The sequence below is a fragment of the Cetorhinus maximus genome, chromosome 22 (genome assembly GCF_964194155.1).
Source record: "Cetorhinus maximus chromosome 22, sCetMax3.hap1.1, whole genome shotgun sequence".
Taxonomy (NCBI): Eukaryota; Metazoa; Chordata; class Chondrichthyes; order Lamniformes; family Cetorhinidae; genus Cetorhinus; species Cetorhinus maximus.
The window spans coordinates 45,268,951-45,290,814 of NC_135900.1; the positions used below are offsets into that span (position 1 = coordinate 45,268,951).

General features: G+C 43.0%; 1 protein-coding gene across 2 annotated transcripts in view; it reads left to right on the forward strand.

Moving 5' to 3' along the window:
- Nucleotides 1–21,864, forward strand: part of slc23a4 (solute carrier family 23 member 4) — a 65,127-nt gene that overhangs the window by 18,762 nt on the left and 24,501 nt on the right. For both annotated transcript variants that reach the window (XM_078568212.1, XM_078568213.1), the window contains exons 5-9: nucleotides 852–1,033; nucleotides 13,006–13,126; nucleotides 13,972–14,128; nucleotides 15,255–15,508; nucleotides 16,741–16,905. In XM_078568212.1, the coding sequence (XP_078424338.1) occupies nucleotides 852–1,033; nucleotides 13,006–13,126; nucleotides 13,972–14,128; nucleotides 15,255–15,508; nucleotides 16,741–16,905 (879 nt within the window). The remainder of the gene's footprint in view (nucleotides 1–851; nucleotides 1,034–13,005; nucleotides 13,127–13,971; nucleotides 14,129–15,254; nucleotides 15,509–16,740; nucleotides 16,906–21,864) is intronic.

Below are 21,864 nucleotides of genomic sequence, written 5' to 3' on the forward strand. Positions count from 1 at the left end.
GCTCTTTCGTCTTGCACAGTGACCCAGCCCAAATGCTTATATTCTTTTTTCCATGAATCTTCACTTGTGAAAATGTTTACCTTCTGTCCATTATATTTTTACAATGGCTGAAAACCATGATGGCTTGGTCTCATATATATGGCTCTAGAACATTGTATTTTTCCAAGACCTGCTGAGAGTGATTTGGTTTGTGTTGCAGTTCATGCTTTTTTTTCCCACTCTCGGCTAGCAATATGAAGTGTGGCAGAAAGTATGTTTCCCATTCCATTTCTGCAGTTAATAAAAAGTAGGACTTGCATTTATATAATGCTTTTCATCACCATCTGATGCCTTAAAGAGCCTTACAGCCAATGAAGTGCTTTTTGAAGTGTAGTCACTGTTGTAATGAAGAAAATGAGACCAAGCTAATTTGCACACTGTAAGGTCACATAAATGGCAATGTGATAATGACCAGATAATCTGTATTTGTGATGTTGATTAAGGGGTGAATATTGGCCAGGACACCAGGATAACTCCCCTGCTCTTCTTTAAAATAGTGCATCTATATTTACATCTACCCAAACAGGCAGATGGACCTTGGTTCAATGTCTCATCCAAAAGACAATCTGACAATGCAGCACTCCCTCAGTACTGCACTGGAGTGTCAGCTTTGATTTTTTTTGTGCTCAAGCCCTGGAGTGGAATTTGAACCAGAGTCTTTCAGAGTGAGAGTGCTCCTAACGGAGCTTCTAATGAAGAGTTAATCAATGATTCTCAGAATGCTGGTATTTCATTTTTCTTGTATTTTCTTATTGCTTTAATGGCACAAAACAAATCTAGCCATGGTAACCTGATAATCTTATTGTTTGCAGGTCCAGGGAGCAATTATGGTGGCAGCCTGCTTCCAAATAGTTGTGGGATTTTCTGGTTTAATTGGATTTTTAATGCGGTATATTGGCCCTTTAACAATTGCTCCAACCATCTCTCTGATTGGCCTGGCCTTGTTTGATTCAGTTGGGAAGGATGCAGGGAGCCACTGGGGTATTTCAGGCATGTAAGTACTCATTACTAATATTAAATAAAATAGCAGTAAATACTTAATGTCAACACTATATAAAAAGTTTATTACTTGTGAAAATCAATACTTAATTGAGGGACTATAAATACTCATTTCTACCAAGAGAGACAATAGCTGTAAACAGTGAAAATGAGAATTGAGGAAAGGATTTGTAATTCTTAAAACTAATAATAAATGGGAATTGCGTGTACTCATGGCTGGTACTGTAGACAGTGGTTGCAAACTGAATGCCTGTTGTAGATTTCAGAACTAGTATGCAACATAGGACTTGCATGAATACAAAGATATATAGGTTAGTGTAAGCTACACACTAAATACAGGGACCAACTGATGAAAACTAACACTAAACAAATGCAACAAAGTGGAGGGCTGTAAATACTTATAGTAACATAAAGCTACAAGTTGTTACCTGGGATAAAGTGTGGAGCAAAGAGTGGTTGTGAAAGAGTATTTCATTAATGAAGTTGGGAATTTGGTAGATGTAGGGTGGATGGGCAAAATGACTACAGAACCGTGGAGCAGGAGGGCATTCAAGCAGGGGGAGTGAAAAGGAATGTGATAGTGATAGGGGACAGTATAGCCAGGGAAGTGGACGCTAGTTGGTAAAGCCACGACAGGCAGTTCCGGAGGTAATGTCTGGGTTAACCTTGCCTTGTGCCAGGGTTAAAGGCAGCTCCTTGCGGCTGGAGAAGAACTTGGAGTGGGAGGCGGAGGATCTAATTGTGGTCCAGATAGGAACCAATGACATAGGTAGAACTAAAAATGATTTTCTGCTGAGAGAGTTTGAGGAGTTAGGGTCCAAGTTTAAAAGCAGAACCTCAAAAGTGATCATTTCTGGATTGTTACCTGAGTTATGTGCCAGTTGGCAAAGGGATAAACAGATTAAAAGGTAAAATATGTGGCTGAAAGAATGTTGCGGGGGGCAAGGGTTCCTCTTCATGGGCCACTGGCACCAGTACTGGAGAAAGAGAGAGCTATTCATCTCTCTTTCTCCAGTTGGGACGGGCTCCACATAAACCCGGCTGGAACAAGTGTCCTTGCAAATAAATACCTAGGGCAGTAGACAGGGTTTTAATCTTATTAAAGAGGATGGGAGGATTCAAAAAACGTAAATTCAAAAGCAGCAAGGGAAATATCAAGGCTCAGCATCGAAGAAGCATTTTGGGTAAAATTAAGCAGAATGAGTCTGGAAGGGAGAGCGAGGGTAACAAAGGTCATAGGGGGCTGGAAAACATTGTTGGGAGTTGTTTACAGGCTTCCTAACAGAAGTTGTAGGATAGGACAAGAGTATAAACGGGGAAATTAGAGACCTGTGTAATCAGGGTAATAAAGTAATCAGGGTGGATTTTAAACTTTAAACTTCACATAAACGATGCAAACTAAATTGCCGGTAATAATGTGTAGAATGAATTCATGGAATTATACAAGATAATATTCTAGATCAATTTATCAAAGAACCAACCAGGAAACAGGTTGTTTTTGATCTAGTGTAGAACAAAGAGAAAGGACTGCTTGGTAAGCTTGGAGTGAAGGGGCCTAAAGGGAAGAATATCATAATATAAGATAATTTTACACTGAGTTTGAAAGTGATTTTGTTAAGTCCAAAACTAGGATCATAGAGTTATAGAGGCATTTATCGCACAGAAGAAGGCCATTCAGCCCATCAAGTCTATGCCGGCTCTGTGCAGAGCAATCCAGTCAGTCCCACTCGCCTGCTGATTCCCTACAGCCCTGAAAGTTTATTTCCTTCATGTTCCTATCCAATTTCCTTTTGATATCATTGATTGTTTCCACTTCCACCACCATCATGGGCAGCAAATTCCAGGTAATTACCACTCGCTGCACATTTCCCCTACATCTCTTGTCCAAAATCTTAAATCTGTCCCCAGTCATTGTGCCATCAGCTAAGAGTTTCACCTTGTCTACCTTATCTAAACCTTCATAATCTTGTATACCTCTATCAAATTTCCCTCAATCTCCTTTGGTCCAAGATGAACAACCCCAGCCTTTCCTAACCTAAATCCCCCACCCCGGAACCATTCTGGTGAATCTCCTGTGCGCTGTCTCAAGCAGCTTCACATCTTTCCTAAAGTATGTTGACCAGAATTAGATACAATGCTCTAACTGGGGCCTAAATAGAGCTTTATAGAGGATCAACATTTGTACTCAATTTTTGAAGCCCAAGATCCCATATGCTTTGCTAACCACACTCTCAATACATATTTCCACCTTCAAAGATTGATGCACATGCACCCCCTGATCCCTCTGTTCCTGCACACACTTTAGAATTGTGCTGCTCCCTATCCCTTCTGTTACAATGCATCACCTCTCATTTATCTATATTAAATTCTATCTGCCACTTGTCTACCCATTCTTCTAGCATATGTCCTGTTGCAGTCAATTCATATAATCCCCACTGTTTGCCATTTCTCCAAATTTGATATCATCAGCAAATTTTGAAAATTTGCTCGGTATCCCAAGATCTGAGTCATTTATATTGTTAAGGTCAGATGAGAAAAGATAGAAATGCTGCCCTCTTTTCCCACTCCTTGTTTGACTGCAACAGGATTCTTTTAAAGGATATGTTCGTCAATTATGTGAGTGTTTAACTGTTTAAGTGCTGTGACTGTAAAACATACCCACAGACAGCTTTTCTTGACATTTTAAAAACAGAGGACAGTGTTTATTTTACTTAACCCTGCTTAAGCAAAATAATTTTTAAAACCCTCCAACTTTTCATGCACACACACTTGAAGGGTGTGCGAGAGGGTGTCCACTTAGCACCTTCTGCTCCCTGGCTCTTCTGCACTGTTGGTTTCCAGACTGACTTCTTTCCCTGGTTCTTGGAGTAATAAGATTTGGAATCTAAAGTCAGTTTCAATCATATAACCACATGATCAGTACTTTTATTGTCCACACAAATGGTTCAAAGTTAGAAGCCATTGCTACACAATGGGGAATACATGGTGACTGTTCACACCTGCTTATGATAAATTGATTTCTCTGCAGCTCTCTTTGTTAAATACGGGGCTCAGAGACAGTGATTCCAGGGCTCCCTGGCTTTTGAGCTTTGGTAAACACACAGATAATAGGAGGTGCAAATTCCACAAGTGATCTCATCTCCAGCATGTCCATTCAAGGGAGGGCACCCCACCCATGGCCATTTAATTAAGAACTTTTTGGAGACTTGAGGTAACCCTGAGTCTGTGCGAAAATTACAAAAGTCAGCTGAATCTCGGTGGCCATCTTAGCAGCTGGTACTTTATTCTTTTAAAACTCAATGGTTTTCAGCCAGTAAATGCATAAAGTCATGTTCAACATAAATCATGGCTTTGCAACACCTCCTCACCAGGCAGAATGTAATGCAACAGTCATTTGATTATAATTTTGTTCAAAAAAGAAATAGGTGTACAATCATACTCAAACACTCATTCATCGACCTCACACTGCTATAGCTATGCACTGTTCAGTTTGAATTTCTCATCACCCTATTTGCATAAGGCACAATTATAATTAAGTCCCTTTTGGTGTTGAGGTCTGGCCCAAGGAAGGCTTTTGTTTCAAAAACCTGGGCCTTTTGCCTCTTTCCCACCTTTAAATCCCAGTAATGTGTCATCTAACGGGTTTGGATTTTCAATAGCATCTGTTCATAGTGCTTTGGGAATTTTAATGCCACAGACATGTGGTCTTTGGTGAGTTTTAGGTTTAGCCAAAAATTGACTTCAACTCTGGAGATCTGGAGGGAATCAAATTTCACAGGCTGCTGCGGAGATGTCTCTTCTGTTACAAGGCTTGTACTATGCAAATTTTCCTGAGTGCATTGTTGCATTGCCTGTAAAGTCCTTTGCTCCTTAATTGCTGTTTCTGCAATGCATGGGTTTAATAGTTCTGTTTCTGGAATATTGTCATCCTGGAGTTTAAAATTTTTAATGGGTAATAAATTATTATTGAGCCCCTGCAATTGACTGCAGCACCCACTCTTGGTCTTTTGGAATGCCAAATAATTTCCCTCAGGTGTCTGGGCTTTCCACACTGTAAATGCACTGGGTGGGCCCCTACTGGTTTATCATCTTTGTTCCTTCTTTTAAAAGTTGGGGTCTGAACTGTTTTGCCTTCATTACTCCCCTTTTCTCTCAAGCCTGTTTTGGCTTCATCTACATCACTTCAATCATTCTTCTCCAATCCAGTCCAACACTCTCATGTTACAGACAGGAGGGGGTTTAATTTAAAACAGCCCTGATCTCTCCACTCACCACCCATCCGTAAACAGCAAGGTGTTATTGATTTAAAATTTCTCCCTTTATAAGTGGTGGCATAGTTTTCCCAACCCTTCAATTCTGGAGTGATCCAATCCTCTATTAATAACCCCACAGCAAACCCGAGGTAGGGTAAAATTGGAGGGTTAGTTTAGTTTCCCCACACTCAAATCGCAGGAAGAGGGTTCGCAGTTTCCCACACCCCCTTTTTGCATTCACTCAGTAAAAGAGGGATCAGGGGAAGAAAGAGGTACAGGGCAAAGACCACAGAGAAGGTAAGAATTATTGTTTCACGTGAGTTCAGAGTCCAGAATTAAAAGTCCAATGGTGTATTCCTTCAGAGGTTAGCAGGCTGAAGCTGCTGCGGAGTAATCTGCTTTTCCAGTAGCACTGACTTCCACGATGGGAGAAGCACGTAGTGATGAATCAGTTTTGTAGTAGGCACTGGTACAGAAGCTCAGATGTTCCAGTAGGAACAGTGGAGATGAGGGCCAGACAATGTAAACCTGGACAGAGCTCTGGTTCTGCTGCTGTTTGGTTGATGGAAGATGGCAGACTGCCTTTGTCCACCGTCACAAGGCAATATTACAGGTTCTAGCAGCTTAGAGGGGGTCATGTGACATAACTCTCACTTCTCCTTCTTGGTTTGGACAAAGGATCTATCTTCTTGGTCTGGATTCTTGAGGTGGTTAATGTTCCATCCATTAATAAGTTTCAGCGGTTTCAGGATCCCTTTGTCCCCTCAGATGCATTGTCTCCATTGGCTAGAACTCTGCCTCAGAAATGTAACGGGTCTTTGTACATTTCCTTGGAATTCGATTTCTGCTGCCACAGGGAGCATTAGCATCTCTTTAGCGATAACGAGGTCCCTGTTGTTTTCTGAAGGCTATAAATTCCTTTTGTGTGAGCCATAGTTAGTCAGTCTTCAGTCAGTGTAAAGCCTTTGCCCATTTTTAAAAATAATAATTTTAAAAGTAGCCAGGATGATATGCACATATATATTTTCCTTATGTCTTCTGGGCATGACACTCATTTATACCTTATTCCTCTTGGGCCTTAAATCTAAACAAAGCAAATTATGTAGGTGTGAGAAGAAATTTTGCTAAGGTAGATTGGGAAAATTACATTAAATGTATGTAGGTAGACAAGCAATGGCTATCAATTAAAGGGTTAATACATAATTTGCAACAAATATACATTCCATGAAGGGTCTAGCAAGAACGAGAAATTTAAAGAAATCAGTATAAGTAAAGAAATTGTATTGAGAGAAATTAATGGGACTAATGACAACAAATTCCCTGGGCTTGATGACCTACATCCCAGGGTTTTAAACCAGGTAGCTGCAGATATTGTGGATATCTTGCTTTTGGTGTCCCAAGATTCCTTAGATCCTATAACATTTCCCAAGGCTTAGAAGGTAACAAACATAGAAAAGAGGATTAGGGAAAACAGGGAGCTAAAGACCAATTAGCCTAACATCAGTAATGAGCAAAGTGCTAGAATCTATTATTAGGGACATGGGATAGAATTTTCCGTGCCTGTGTGTTCGGCGGCATGAGCAGACAATATGGTGAGAAGGCCAAAAATTGACATCGTGAAACCAGTTTGTAATCGTCCTCTTTGCCCGGCAATGGCAGGCCACATTTCCCACTGTCGGACATTGGGAACCTCATTGTAATAGATCTGCATATTCCAGCCTGCTGGAATTACCCCCCCCACCCCCCCTCCCCACCATGCTGGATCGCCTGTCCACGTCGTGCAGAACACGTCTTGACAAGTGTGACGTGCAGAAGTCAGGAATTATCACCAGGGCCTTGCTCACATCATTGACATCTGAGGAGCAAGATGCTGGATCCCAACAGCAACAGGACTGTTGGAATGCATGGTTACAATTTGGAAATATATTCACATTCATATATGAATATATGACCCTATATTCATATATATGGAGGAATGACCATGGCAGGCTGGGTGGATTCTCATGGACATGGCTCTGCCACAAAGCAGTTCACAGGAGGTAGAAATTCACCGTTGAAGGTCTGCCCGCAATGGATGACGGTCGAGGGGGTGGAGAGGAAGGTGGGATGGAGTCCGGTGGGGGTGGCGGGGGGGTATCCAGTTGAATGTACAAGAGAGGGGTCTGATGGGTCCATGACTGCCTCCTAGGAAGCGGACTGAGGGTGGGTGTGGTACAAGGGATTGGTGAGAATGACCGAGGGCAGAGTGAGGTGGGAGGGTGAGGGTATAAGGGACGGCAAGGGTGGTTTGTGGGGACTCCGAGGCAGACATGGACCCTGGGAGTAGGAAGGAGGTCGAGGAGGTTAATGTGGGTGGGGTGGGGTTTTCAGGAAGGAAGGGAATGTGCACGTTCACCTGGACATCCCGGAAAGAAAAGGGTTGTGGCTAGTAGGTCACGATGGGGAGGTGGAAGGTGATGCCAGGGCGGTCAGCAGTGATGGGGGAAAGAAAATGGATGACTGGGGGAGGGGAAAGGACAGGGGAGCACAAGAAAAGCTGTAGCACTACCATGCTTGCCAAATCATTGTGGTTGGTGAGATCAGCTGCTGCATGAGTGTACAATCAGAGATGCAGGTCAGCTCAGATGCTCAAATGAAAGCGGATCCCAGCAATGCAGCATTGAAAAGGCTTAGGCCAGTGAAATGAGTGTGATGTGGGAAGGATCCGTGTGTGTGGGAGAGTGCTTGCACGAGGTTCTGAAAGGCCCTGCCACACACATACTTCTCCCGCCAGAATCACTTGTGGCCTGGCTGCGTGCAGCTGCACTGCTAGTGGTGGGGGATGCAGTGGGAGGGCTCGAGAAGCCTGTAAATGAAGTTGAAGGACACCACTACACATTATTCAGTGAATGTGAATATATTTCCAAATTGTAACCATGCAACCAACTGTGATCAGAATTTCTTAACTTTTGAATGGCTTAGACTTCTAGGTGCAGCCCTGACATCCGCAGGACAGGTGGAGACAGCCTGTGCAATGTTTGACCCTGTTACCTCTGATGACTTCGGCATGGTTCCTCTGGAGAGCCGAGGCCTTGAGGGTCCTGGCTTGCTTTGACTGTCCTCCTGTATCCAGCTGCTCCCTCTGCAGTGACAGAGGATGAGGTTGAGGGGGTCACAGGCCAAGGGGGCTCAGAGGGAGCAGACAGACTCTGAGATTCCTGAGTGGGTGACCCAGGGGTGTCCACTGCTGCTTCTCCACCCTTTGGGTGCCTGACGGCCCTGGCCTGGCTCCTTGAGGGGAAGGAGCACGAGGGGGAACGTTGAGCTGCCCCATTTCCCTCTCGTGTTGCCACTGCAGGAACTCACCCAGGGCTCCCGTAATGGAGTGCAGGTCTCCATGCATCTCCACATTCTGCTGGACCAGAGTCTCCATGGCGCCCACCATCCTCCCTGTGGAGACCTCCATACTTGCACATGTGGGCACCACTTCATCAGAGTGCAGGCAGTCGCACTCCTCTGACTTACATGCCACTCTATTGAGGGCTTCCAATAGCTCTGCGTGATGTTCCCACACCTTCTGCTCACTCTCCAGGATGAGTTGGAAGGCCAAATCCAGAGGTTCATCATCTGACTCGGGCCTCACAGATGCTCCTTCCCCAGCAGTCCTCCAAATGGCGGGGAGCTCAGCTGAACCTGCCTCCTCCGGATGTGGACACGTGTCCATGTAGCAACCACCAGATTGTGAACCTGAACCTGCTCTAGATCTAGGTCACACCGAGGTGTGTGTGTCTGCACTGGTGCAGGGTGTGGGTAAGCGCTGTGATGGGTCTTCCAGGCTGCTTATTTCCAGCTCTTCAATGGAGGAGGTGTTCTCTTGGCTGGAGGTGAGGACGTGGATGGAGCTGAGGGACTGGCTGGCTGAGGGTGTCAGTAACTTGATAGAGCTTTCAGTGAAGCAAATTAGAGATAATTAGTGCATGGCAGTAAAACCAAAAGCAGGAGAGAGAGCACTCAGAGCATTGAGAGAGGGACAATGTGGTGCAGGATCCTCACAAGGGTGTTTGTCGGCGACCTCGCTGTTGCTGCAGGCACGGTCCACACCCTCACCAGTCAGCGTGATGGCACGCTCCTCAAAGTAAGTGAGGGACCTAGTGTGGGCCACTCCACCCCTGGTCTGGGACCTCCCCCTGCTGTTGTGAGCCAGCTTCTCCTAGAGGAAAACAGGTGGAGGTAGTGTGAGCAGGCGCATGACATTGCATGGACTGTTTGTGTGGCGACCGGAGACATGGACAAGATGAGGAAGCAATCTCGAGAGGATATGAGCCCGATGGAGATGTGAGGGTGTGTTGAGTGTTAGTGATGTTGTCCTTTGAGGTGTGAGATCCCTGTGGATGTGTGATGGGTTTGTGAGTGTGTGAGTTGAGGATGATGAGAAGAGTGACTTCCTTTGGCAGAATGGATGAGACCAATCATCCTGTTGCGGCGCTGGGTGGCCGTCCTCTTTTGCAGGTCATTGGCACTAACCACTGCTGCCACTGCCTCCCAAGCTGGATTGGTGATGTTGCTGTCCCTCCTGCAGCCAGAGCTGGGGTAGAGGACATCATGGCAGGCCTCCACTTCATCCAAAAGGTGCTTGAAGGACACGTCATTAAACCTGGGGACTGCAGTCTTTTTGCCTTTCAGGGCCATGTCTTCTGTGCAGCAGTCCTGGGCTGGAAGCACTGAGAGGGGTGTACGCGGTGGCACTTTAAATATGGTGCCTGGCGTGATGAAGTGACGAGGTAATGGCATGGTGGGCGAATGAGAGCCTGCCCGCCATCGTAACAGCATATTTCCCGGGAACGCACGATTAATGAGGTGGGTTTGGGACGATAGTGTGAAAAGCCATCATTGTGGCCGGGCAGCAAAACATCCTTTTTCCCGCCCGCCAACACACTTAGTGCAAACCCGGGATGATTCCACCCATGGTAACAGATAATTTAGAAAATCATGATAACCTGATTTATTAAAGATAAATGGTGTTTGACAAATCTGTTAAAGTTTTTTGAGACTGTGATTCGAAATATGAAGAATGGGCAATGATGGATGCACTGGGATTTTCAAAAAAGCATTTGGTAAGGTGTCACATAAGAGGTTATTACATAAAATTAGTCTTCATGGGATTGGGGCATTTGGGATATATTAGCATGAATTCAGGATTGATTAATTGACAGAAAGCAGAGAGTAGGAATAAACGAGATGTTTTCAGGATGGTAGGCTGTAAATAGCGAGTATCACAAGGATCAGTTCTTGGGCCTCAGCCGTTTATAATCTATATTAATGACTTCAATGAGGGGACTGAGTGTAATGTATCCAAGTTTGCTGACAATATGAAGTTAGGTAGGAAAGTAGTTGGTGAGGAGGTCACAAAGAGGCTACTGAGGGAATGTAGACAGGTTAGGTAACTGGCCAAGATCATTATGGATGGAACACAGTGTGGCAAAGCATGAAGTTGTCCACTTTCATAGGAAATATAAAAGCTCAGAATATTTTTTGAATGGTGAGAAACTGGAAAATGTTTGCATTCAGAATTGCCTGGTACATGAATCACAGAGTTAATATGCAAGTACAGCAAGCAATTAGGAAGGCTTGGAGGATTGGAGGATAAGAGTCAAGAGTTCTCATTACATGATTGATGAGGCCACGTCTGGAATGCTATATGCTGTTTTGGTCTCCTTACCTGAGGAATTACATACTTGCCCTAGAGGGAGTGCAACAAAGGCTCACCAGACTGTCTTCTGGGATGAGGAAGTTGTCCTATGAGGGGAGATTGAGTAGACTAGTCTTATATTCCCTGGGCTTTAGAAGAGTGAAAGGTGATCTTATTGAAAGATAAAATCTTAAGGGGCTTGACAGGGTAGTTGCTGAAGAAGTGTTTACCCTGGGCTAGGAAATCTAGAACAAAGGGTCACAGTCTCAGAATAAGGAGTTGGCCATTTAGGACTAAGATGAGGAGAAATTCCTTCCCTCAAAGCATTCTGATTCATTGGAATTCATGACTTTATAGAACTGTGAATGTTCAGTAATTGAGAATGTTCAAGATAGCGGTTGATAGATTTTTGGCTACAAGGGGATTTACGGGATATGGGGAAGGGATATGGAGGAAGGCAGAATTGAAATAGAAGATTGGCTATGATCTTAATGAATGGCAGAGCAGGCTCAAAAGCCTACTCCTGCTCCTATTTCTTATGTTCTTATAAAAGAGAATGGAGGATGAACCAAGTTTGTAAATATCCAATGGATGTTTCAGGAACTAATTAAATACAATAGAAAGGATCGAATGATTTACAACTGGATAATCTGTCAATATCACAAAATAATAAATAACCTGTAGCATTACCCAAGGTCAGTAAACTTTACATACACAAGACTGTGACAGAATCGGGACACAGACTTCAGAACCTTGCTCCACAAAGAGGTTAGAGCCTGGAGGAACATTGCGACAGTTAGTATAGAAAATCTGAATGGGAAATATGGAAAATAATAATTTACAGTGGTCAATATTAACAGAAAAACTAACCAAAATCATGACAACAGGAAGTATGAACCCTAGCAAGATTTTTAATGTTAATATGCAAATAAATATGAAGCCAGATGTGATATTTATGCGCTGGAGGTCTCATTAGAATATTTAGAAAGTTATTTCTCATGCCAAAATAGCTAGCTATGCGAAAGTATCTGTGGACAAGACACAACTTTAGCACCCAATTTCTCCCTACCATGACAGCTTGAATCCAAAATAGATTTCTCAAACTGAATGGATAAAGTGGTGATCCAGAGATCAAAGTTCACAGGAGCTAGATTTCCTGTTTTACCAAAACATCAACCAAGTAACATAACTGAACCAAAACAGAATTACCTGGAAAAACTCAGCCGGTCTGGCAGCATCGGCGGAGAAGAAAAGAGTTGATGTTTCGAGTCCTCATGACCCTTCAGCAGAACTGAATAAAGTTTAGGAGAGGGGTGAAATATAAGCTGGTTTAAGGTGGGGGGTGGGGTGGGGTGGGGGGGGGAGAAGTTTTGGGGGTGGGTGGTGGTAGTAGGGACAAGCAAGCAGTGAAAGAAGCAGATAATCAAAAGATGTCACAGACAAAGGAACAAAGATGTGTTAAAGGTGGTGGTATTATCTAAGTGAATGTGCTAATTAAGAATGGATGGCACATTCTCTTAGATAATATCACCACCTTTAACATGTCTTTGTTCCTTTGTGACATCTTTTGATTATCTGCTCCTATCACTGCTTGCTTGTCCCTACTACCACCCCCACCCCCCCAAACTTCTCTCCCCCCACCCCACCCCACTCCCCACCCTAAACCAGCTTATATTTCACCCCTCTCCTAACTTTACTCAGTTCTGCTGAAGGGTCATGAGGACTCGAAACGTCAACTCTTTTCTTCTCCGCCGATGCTGCCAGACCTGCTGAGTTTTTCCAGGTAATTCTGTTTTTGTTTTGGATTTCCAGCATCCGCAGTAGTTTTTTGTTTTTAACATAACTGAATGTTGAATTTGTATTTTATGAGGGCCTCACTGTGACAGTACCCACCTGGACTGAATACTGGGCATTGAGCAACCTTTTGCCAAACCCAAGCAACAAGTCTCCAGTTACTCAGAGCAGGATTAATACAAGAAATGCTTTAAGAAATGTTTCAAATATGTTCAAATCTTAATATTCCATGTTACTGTTAATATATTTCAGGACTGCAAGCTCCATCATAATATTCTCCCAGTATTTGCGAAATGTGCCAATACCTCTTCCTGCTTTTAACAGGAGTAAAAAGTGCCACATTTATTGGTTAAACATATTCCAGTTATTCCCGGTATGTATTAATATTTATAATTATAACTTTAATCTTATGAATGTTAAAATTAAACAACAAGCCCCATTGCCAGAAACAACCTGCAATTCCTAAACAATGTAAGGAACACCATTGCCACTCTTATGTTTTTTATGAACTTTGTGCTCATAAGTGAGGGATATTGGTACTGGGAAATGTAATACTTTCCTCTTCAGGCATTCATTTCCACATTAGGCAGTCCCAGATCAGGAATGTTGTAGCACAGTTAGATGCAAAGTGAAACTCCTTCTACTCTGAACAAATATTGCTGCTGATCTCCAAGCTGAGAAAAGCATCCATTACCTGGCCAGTGTGATGATCTTTCATTTCCCTCACTAGGAATCCTATGGCTTTTCTGAATGAGATTTGTAGTTTCTTGTCTCTTTATATTATCTTGTGACAATTCAATACTGTGGGCTTAATTCCACTAGAAATTAAGTTGACACAAGTCCAAATCACTTCACATAGGACTCTTACATCGAACAAAGACACAAGATAGTTCCGTCCCCACAGTTTTTTATCTTCCTCTGTTTCAAATGAATATCCAAATTTCCCTTAAAAGATACAATGACCTCTGCCTTTGGCAGATATATCTATGCTCCAACAACCCACTGCATAATGAGATTTCTCCGAACTTCTTTCCTCATTATCTTAGTGGCATGTTTAAATTGATGATGCCTCACCACTAATTCCCCAATCAGAGGAATTAAACTTTCCCTAATTATTAAAATTTTCATCATTTTAAAATCTTAATTAAACCAGACACTTGTGACTTTTAGGAAACAGACTGATTATTCTAAGTGTGTGTGGTTTTATTTTATGTTCAGGTGCTTCTAGGGATTGTGGTTTCGTGGATTATTAGTTTTCTACTGACATATTTTAGTGTCTTTCCTGATGACCCTGATGCTTATGGATACTATGCAAGAACAGATATAAAGAGTGATGTTATCATGCGTGCTGATTGGTTTCGTATCCCTTACCCTGGTAAGTAAAATAGGAAGGATGAGAAGCTATGAATGTCAAGTATGAGGTGAGGAATAGGGAAGTAGTGAATTGAGGAGTGTCCAAGGTTAGTGGTGCAGTGCTAAGATAATGGTAGGATTCGAAGATGCATTCACTGACCTTGGAGACTTGTGTGAGGTCACTCAACATCTTGCAGCACTGCATCTAGGCATCCAGGTCTTTGGAGCATGACTTCCAGCTCTGACCTCCCTGGCTATATGCACCAAATGCCTTCTGAGCTCATGTCTGGAGGTCCTGCTGGCCCTGGTGGATATAGGACATCTCTGCTCCTTATCATCTCCTGCACCACTGCTGTAGTGCAGCCTTGGAGCCCGTGCTCCCCCATGTTTTGCCATGCTATAGTTTTTCCCATGTCAGTGTCACAGCACACACTCTGGCCACATAAGAGGTTCAGGTTGGTTTTAAGCAGTGCAGGCTAACTTTACCTGTTGCTAGCCAATCATTATATTGGCCCCCCGCTGATGAGTTCAGCCAATGCTGAATGCTGAAATGATTAAAATAAACAGGCAACTGAAGACCTGCTCTCTCCACAAAGGTTCTGATTTTAACCTGCTCTTCTGAGCAGACAGGAAGAAAGCCAACTGGTGGGGTCCTCATCATTTAAATTGCAGATCAAGCTTCAATGATGTCACAAGGGCATCACTGATATTTTATTCAGAGGCCTGCACAGGAACGTGTAAAATCTTTCCTGCCAAGTTGACTGAGTAAGAAGAGGGGCTTAAGAGACTCATGAAAATAAATCACCTTCCTTTAAAGTATTTACATTGTGGCATCAGCGGGAGTAGGAGTACCATCTTCTGGTGAGTGTGGGCATCGTTCCTTCAACCACCAGCAGTGGCCTCCTGCCACCTGTCATTCTGCTCTTGCCCATCAGGCAGCTACCACTTCAGTCTCCCAGGTCTCACACTAGTGAGGTCAGGATAATTCACTGCCTGCAAGACTGCCACCCAAAGTTAAAATCAGACGTTAGTATGTCACACTGTTACACTACAGTCTGCTATCACAGGCTGTGAGATCATATAATGAAATGTGACATTGTCCAATACTGGAGACTGTAATATGATAGAATTTGTCTTTCTGTGCTCAGGGCAGTGGGGATTACCAACAGTCAGCCTTGCTGGCGTTTTTGGAATTCTGGCTGGAGTGATCTCTTCAATGATTGAGTCTGTTGGAGATTATCATGCTTGCGCTCGGCTCTGTGGTGCTCCTGCTCCTCCAAAAGACGCAATTAATCGAGGGATTGGCATTGAAGGAATTGGTTGTCTCCTCGCTGGAGCATGGGGAACAGGCAATGGAACGACCTCCTACAGCGAGAATATTGGTGCTCTGGGTATCACTAAGGTATAAACTGAAGGCTCAAACGGGAAGCAGTTTCCCTCAATCTGTAAATAATTTCAAAATAGCGGTTTATATTATTTTAATATTATTTGAAAGGTAGTCATTGTTTCCCCAGCTCTATTCAATACTAACTATGCCCACTCACTTGCTCCATAATCAGCTGTTAAAGATGCATAAACATAACCTAAATCTGCAGAATTGAGAATTTTCTCCATAAGAAAATACTGTATTCATTGTGAGAATGTTAAAGTAAGCCCTTTTGGTATTTTTAATACCCTACCCAGAATTGTGGGATGGAGAACATGGAGATGTAGCCTGCTTCTAGTCTCCCTGTACAGGAGGCATCAAACACTCGCCCATCGTTTGATGTAGCTCAAATCAGGAAGAGAGTAAAAGAGGATTTGAACCTAAATCTCTCCCTGGTCTGTAGCATTGAGTATTCCTGAAACCAGCTGGTTACCAGTATGAGGTCATAGCCCAGGAAACTAACTCTTCATTCCTTCTTCTTCTCAGAATCTTTTTGGGATACCATGATGTGACTGGAAACTCAGCATCTAGGGGCTTTGCCAGAAACTCATAATTGAAATAATTAAAAAGAACTAATCACGGCAAAGAAATGGAATTTATATAATACCATTAACATAGAAAGAAAGTCCCAAGGCACTTCACAGAGATGCATAGGGAAAACAATTGACATTAAGCCAAAGAGGGAGATATTAGATAAGTTCTCTAACGCTCATTATTAAGACATTCTCTTGCTTTATCTCATTCAATTTTGGGTGTACCAGGCACCTGCTTCTTGCCAGCATAAGAAAAGTCTGAAGCTAGAAAATGAGGCCCAACAGGTTAATTCAATCAACGTCTACTTTTAAATATATTAACAAGAATTTGTCCTGAAATTCCCCAGGCACAAGGATGCCCTCTCCTAAAACTAACCTTTCATCAGCCTTGGCATTCAATACAGTTTTTCCAGAGTAAAGTTTGAATTGTGTGGGAGACTATGTGGCATAGTGGGTTCTAACTCAGTGGGATGAAGGTCTCCTCTTCTGCCTCTGTAAAGCTCCCTCATAAAATGAGTTTGGAGCAGTCTCAACCTCATTCCAAATGTGTAACAAGACCGCTGCACAAAGCTAACAACAAATTGATAGTAAATTGAGTCATACCCAGCAAAGAATGGCTGGAGTAGAAAATGGAAATGTTATACTTGTGCAATCTCTCACTCTCTCTGATTTCAGGTGGGAAGTCGTGCAGTTATACTCTCCAGTGGAATTCTAATGCTCCTCATGGGAATATTTGTAAAAATTGGAGCAATTTTCAGCACCATCCCACAGCCAGTAATCGGTGGAATGTTGATGGTGATGTTTGGAATTATTATAGCTGCTGGAATTTCGAATTTGCAGGTATGTGGAAGCAGTGTCCATTTCCTTTACTTTTTCCAATTCTTTGAATGACTCTATATTTTAGAATCCAAAATTTCATCCATCAGGTGAGAAAAAAAATTTCTTCTCCTAAATTACTTTTCTCACTGTCTTCTCTTTTTCATTCTAATCCCCATAAACGGCATTCATTCTGTGAAGCTGCTATGTGAACATTTCTGCTCAATAACTTGGACAAAGTGCAATCTAGATATTTCTTGTAATTCATGTGTGAAGAATTCTGCTCCTTTGTTTTGGAAACAGTCACTGATTTCTAAGTGCTAAGAGACTGGGAGGAGTGTGAAGCAGATCATTATCACTGTGAAGCAGACCAGGAGGAGCGTGAAGCAGATCAGGATCATTGTGAAGCAGATTGGGAGGAATGTGCAGTAGGGGGAGACTGTGACATACTGATAATGTCACTGGACTTGTAATCCAGAGGATCAGACTAATTTCCTGGGGACACGGGTTTAAAATCCATCATGGCAGCTGGTGTACTTTAGAGTCAGTGAGCATCAGGAAAGAATGAGACCAGAGCATGGTTATAAACAATGTGGAGAAGGTGAGAGATCAGTTGGCAAGCAGCAGGTGAGCAGCGGAAGGACTAGGGAATAAACTGGCAAGCGTTACTGTTCCTTTTTTAAAGTAAGGCTTACACCAAGTAAGGCTTACACCAAGTAAGGCTTACACCAAGTAAGGTGTATTAAGTATTAGTCAGGTTTATCAGTATCAGTAATGTTTATTAGTATTGGTAAGGTTTATTAATAGCAGTAAGTTTTACTAATATTGATAAAGGTTTATTCACAGGAGTGAGATTTATTAGAAGTAGCAAGGCCATTAACTAACAGAGAAATGGCAGAGCTGCTTTAACTTCTAGGGTGCACATCCTGTGCTATGTGGGAACTCCAGGATGCTTCCTGTGTCCTGGATAACCATTTGTGCTGGAAGTGTCATCGGTTTGCAACAGCCTGAGCTCTGGGTTTGAGAACTTGAGCAGCAGTTGGCCTTACTGTGACACATCCATGAGGTTGAGAGTTTTGTGGATAGCATTTTTATAGATGTGGTCACCCCGCAGGGAGAGAGGGAATGGGTGACCACCAGACAGTGAAGTAGAAACAGGAAGGTAGTGCAAGAGCCCCCTGAGCGCATCCCACTCTCCAACCAGTATTCAGTTCTGAATACTAATGAGAGTGACGGTTCATCTGGGAAGTGCAACCAGAGCCAAATCCATGCCACCATGGGTGGCTCAGCTGTACACGGAGATACAAGGAAGACTGCAAGAGCAATAGTGATGGGTGATTCAATAGGGGAACAGTTAGGCATTTCTGTGGCACGAGAATCCAGGATGGTATGTTGCCTCCCAGGTGTCAGGGTTAAAGATGTCACTGAGTGGTTGCAGAGCACCCTGTTGGGGAGTGGGGGCGCGGGAGGATTGGGGGAATGAGGGGTGCAGGAAGGATTAGGGGGAGGGTGAACAGCCTTCAGCCGTGGTTTAATTGGTAAAAACAACATAGGCAGAAAGAGGGATGTGGTCCTGCAGTCAGAATTTAGGGAGCTAGGTAGGAAATTAGCAAGCAGGGTCCCAAAAGTTGTAATCTCTGGATTACTCCCAGTACCACATGCACAAATGAGTATAGAAATAGGAGGATGAAGCAAACGAGTGCATTAGCTGGAAAGATGGTGCAGGAGAGAGGACTTTACAGTGGAGGAGATGGGACCTGCACAAATCAAACGGGCTGCCCCTCAACAGACTTGGGATTGAGTGCTTTGTGGGCATTTTGCTAGTTCTATTGGGGAGGGTTTAAACTAAATTGGCAGGGGTGTTGGAACCAGGAGATAATATCAAAGGGGAATACCAAGGTGCACAGAATACTGGGAGAGATAGATAGCACTAGAATAAGGAATAGTAAATTAATTGGTGGGGTCAGAGTAAAGGAGAAAGTAATAAAGTGTAAATCAGAGTTACTGTGCATGTATGTGAAAGCACAGAGTGTGATAAATAAGATTAGTGAGTTACAGGCACAGATTGCCATGTTGTGGCTATAACATAGAGCTGGCTCAAAGAAAGGCAGGACTGGGTGTTAAATATTCCTGGATACAAGGCATCCAGAAAAAAAAGGAAAGGAAGAAAAGGGGGAAGGGTGGTGGTATTGACTTAGGAGAACATTGACATGCTGGAGAAAGAGGATGTCCCAGAGAGGTCAAGGGCACAAACGATTTGGCTAGAGCTAAGGAACACAGAAGGCACAATTACGTTGCTCGATGTAGTCTATAGATCATCAATTTGTGGGAAGGATGTAGACGAACAAATATAGAGAAATGCAAAAATTACAGAGTAGATATAATGGGGGACTTTAACTATCTGACTATAGACTGGGATAATAGTACTGTAAAGCAGGGCCCTGGAGAGGAGAGTGCAGACAGTGCCAAAAACTGGGGCTTTTGGGGTGGTGGGTTGGTGATGGCTGGGTTCGATGTTTTAAATGGAGTTCTCAAATCATCCACACTGTTCTGAGCTTCAGTTCTGAAAGACTGGCTTTAAAAAATGCAATTGTTGGACTGAGAGTTGCAATTTTTAAAAAGCTGGTCAGGCAATTTCACTGAGTTGGGGAGTGGGAGGGAGGTTGAGGGGTTGGTGGGGAGGTTGGGTGTTTGGGGGAGTTAGGAGGGATGGTTGCAGAGGAGGTTGGTTGAGATTGGGTGTAAATTGGAGGGAGAGGGGGTTGGAGGGGAGGTTGGAGAGGGAATGGGGTGAGGGAGAGGTTGAAAGGGATGGGGAAGGGAAGTTGAGGAGAGGATGGATAGGGGTAGAGGGTGGGGGTGTCACTGTTGGAGTTTCTTATTTATTAATTACATTTTTTCACTTAATTTGCCTGTTTCTCTCATACCTCAAATGACAGTTAGAACTTTTTACAAATACTATTCACACATTTATTTAGTACAAATGTAATGCAACATTGTATGGAATCTGAGGATAGGCTGTAGATTCACAGTATACAACATAATTGTATGAAAGTGGGTTGGCACTAGAGAAGTCAAAATGGTACGGTGATGTTAGCTACAGAGTTGAATTGTTTGGTAAATGTAGTGATTTCTTTGTAGCCACGTTCCTAACATCAGTCGATTACTCTATGATTAATTATCCTTAGAGACTCAGCATTGGGCCTCCAATTTCACCATTGCTACAGTCACTCTGCCTACTGTATGCAGGTGTAATGAAAAAATGACCAAAAACTACATTTATGCAGCATCTTTCATGATGTCCCAAATTGCTTTACAGCCAATTAAGTACTTTTGAGTTGTAGTTACTGGTATAATGTAGGCAATCTTATCAAATGGTGGAGCAGACATGAGGGGCTGAATGGCTGGCTTCTAATATGTATGTTTGTATGTATGTCATTCTGGATGGATGAGCTGGGCTAGATGCCTTTGTCATCCATAATTATCTTGCGATCATAGGGTGGAATCATGGCTAGAGTCCTGTTTATTCTGTTGCTCATAAAAGCTAATTATGAACAGCTTTGAGGGGTGAAATTGCCAGGACAAGAATGCATAATGGACTAATAGTGAATCAGTAGCCTGTTTTACACTGCACATGATACTCAAGAGTCTTTTCCATTGACTTAAATTTTGTCTTTTTGTCATCTTGGTGCTTTTTATGAGATTTTGACGTATTGAAATATTGTGGTAAAGTTGTGCTGCATAATCAATGTTGAAAATATATTGTAGTGAGAAGCAGCAATCAGCAGCATCTTCAGACTTGCTGATCAAGAAAACACAGATACAATTGTGAACCATTCAGTCTTTGCCCTTTGGCCTCTTAAAAGTTGTGCTGCACATCTGAGGGCTTCAGTGCTTCTCACTGACAGTGAAAACCTATGTTGTTCAATCATTCCACTTTGTTGCTCAGGAGAGCACCTCTCCATTTATCTTAATGCAAATTTCATTCACACTCTATCTGCTGACTTTACTCATTCATTAGCATTTCACATGCCCTTTTACACATAACTTCTTTGATAATTTCAACCTTGCAGTCTATCCATCTCTAATTTAATTAAATCAACCACACAGACAGAACTATCCACACACACACACAAACATAAACCTACTTTACAATACCCCACAAAAATATTATGAAAAATATGATAGTTTTAGATAGAAACATAGAAACTAGGAGCAGGATTAGGCCATTCGGCCCTTCGAGCCTGCTCTGCCATTCATTATGTTCATGGCAGATCATCTAACTCAATAGCCTGCTCCCGCTTTCTCCCCATATCCTTTGATCCCTTTCGCCCCAAGAGCTATATCTAACTCCTTCTTGAAAACATACAGTGTTTTGGCCTCAACTACTTTCTGTGGTAGCGAATTCCACAGGCTCACCACACTCTGGGTGAAGAAATTTCTCCTCATCTCAGTCCTAAATGGTCTACCCCATATCCTCAGACTGTGACCCCTGGTTCTGGACTCCCCCACCATCGGGAACATCCTTCCTGCATCTACTCTGTCTAGTCCTGTTAGACTTTTATAGGTTTCTATAAGATGCCCCCTCATTCTTCTGAACTCCAGCGAATATAATCCTAACCAACTCCATCTCTCCTCAAATGTCAGTCCTGCCATCCCAAGAATCAGTCAGGTAAACCTTCGCTGCACTCCCTCTATAGCAAGTACATCCTTCCTCAGATAAGGACCAAAACTGCATACAATATTTCAGGTGTGGTCTCACCAAGGCCCTGTGTAATTGCAGCAAGACATCCCTGTTCCTGTACTCGAATCCTCTCGCTATGAAGGCCAACATACCATTTGCCTTCTTTACCGCCTGCTGCACCTGCACGCTTACCTTCAGCAACTGGTGTACAAGAACACCCTGGTCTCATTGCACATTCCCCTCTCTCAATTTATAGCCATTTGGATAATAATCTGCCTTCCTGTTTTTGCCACCAAAGT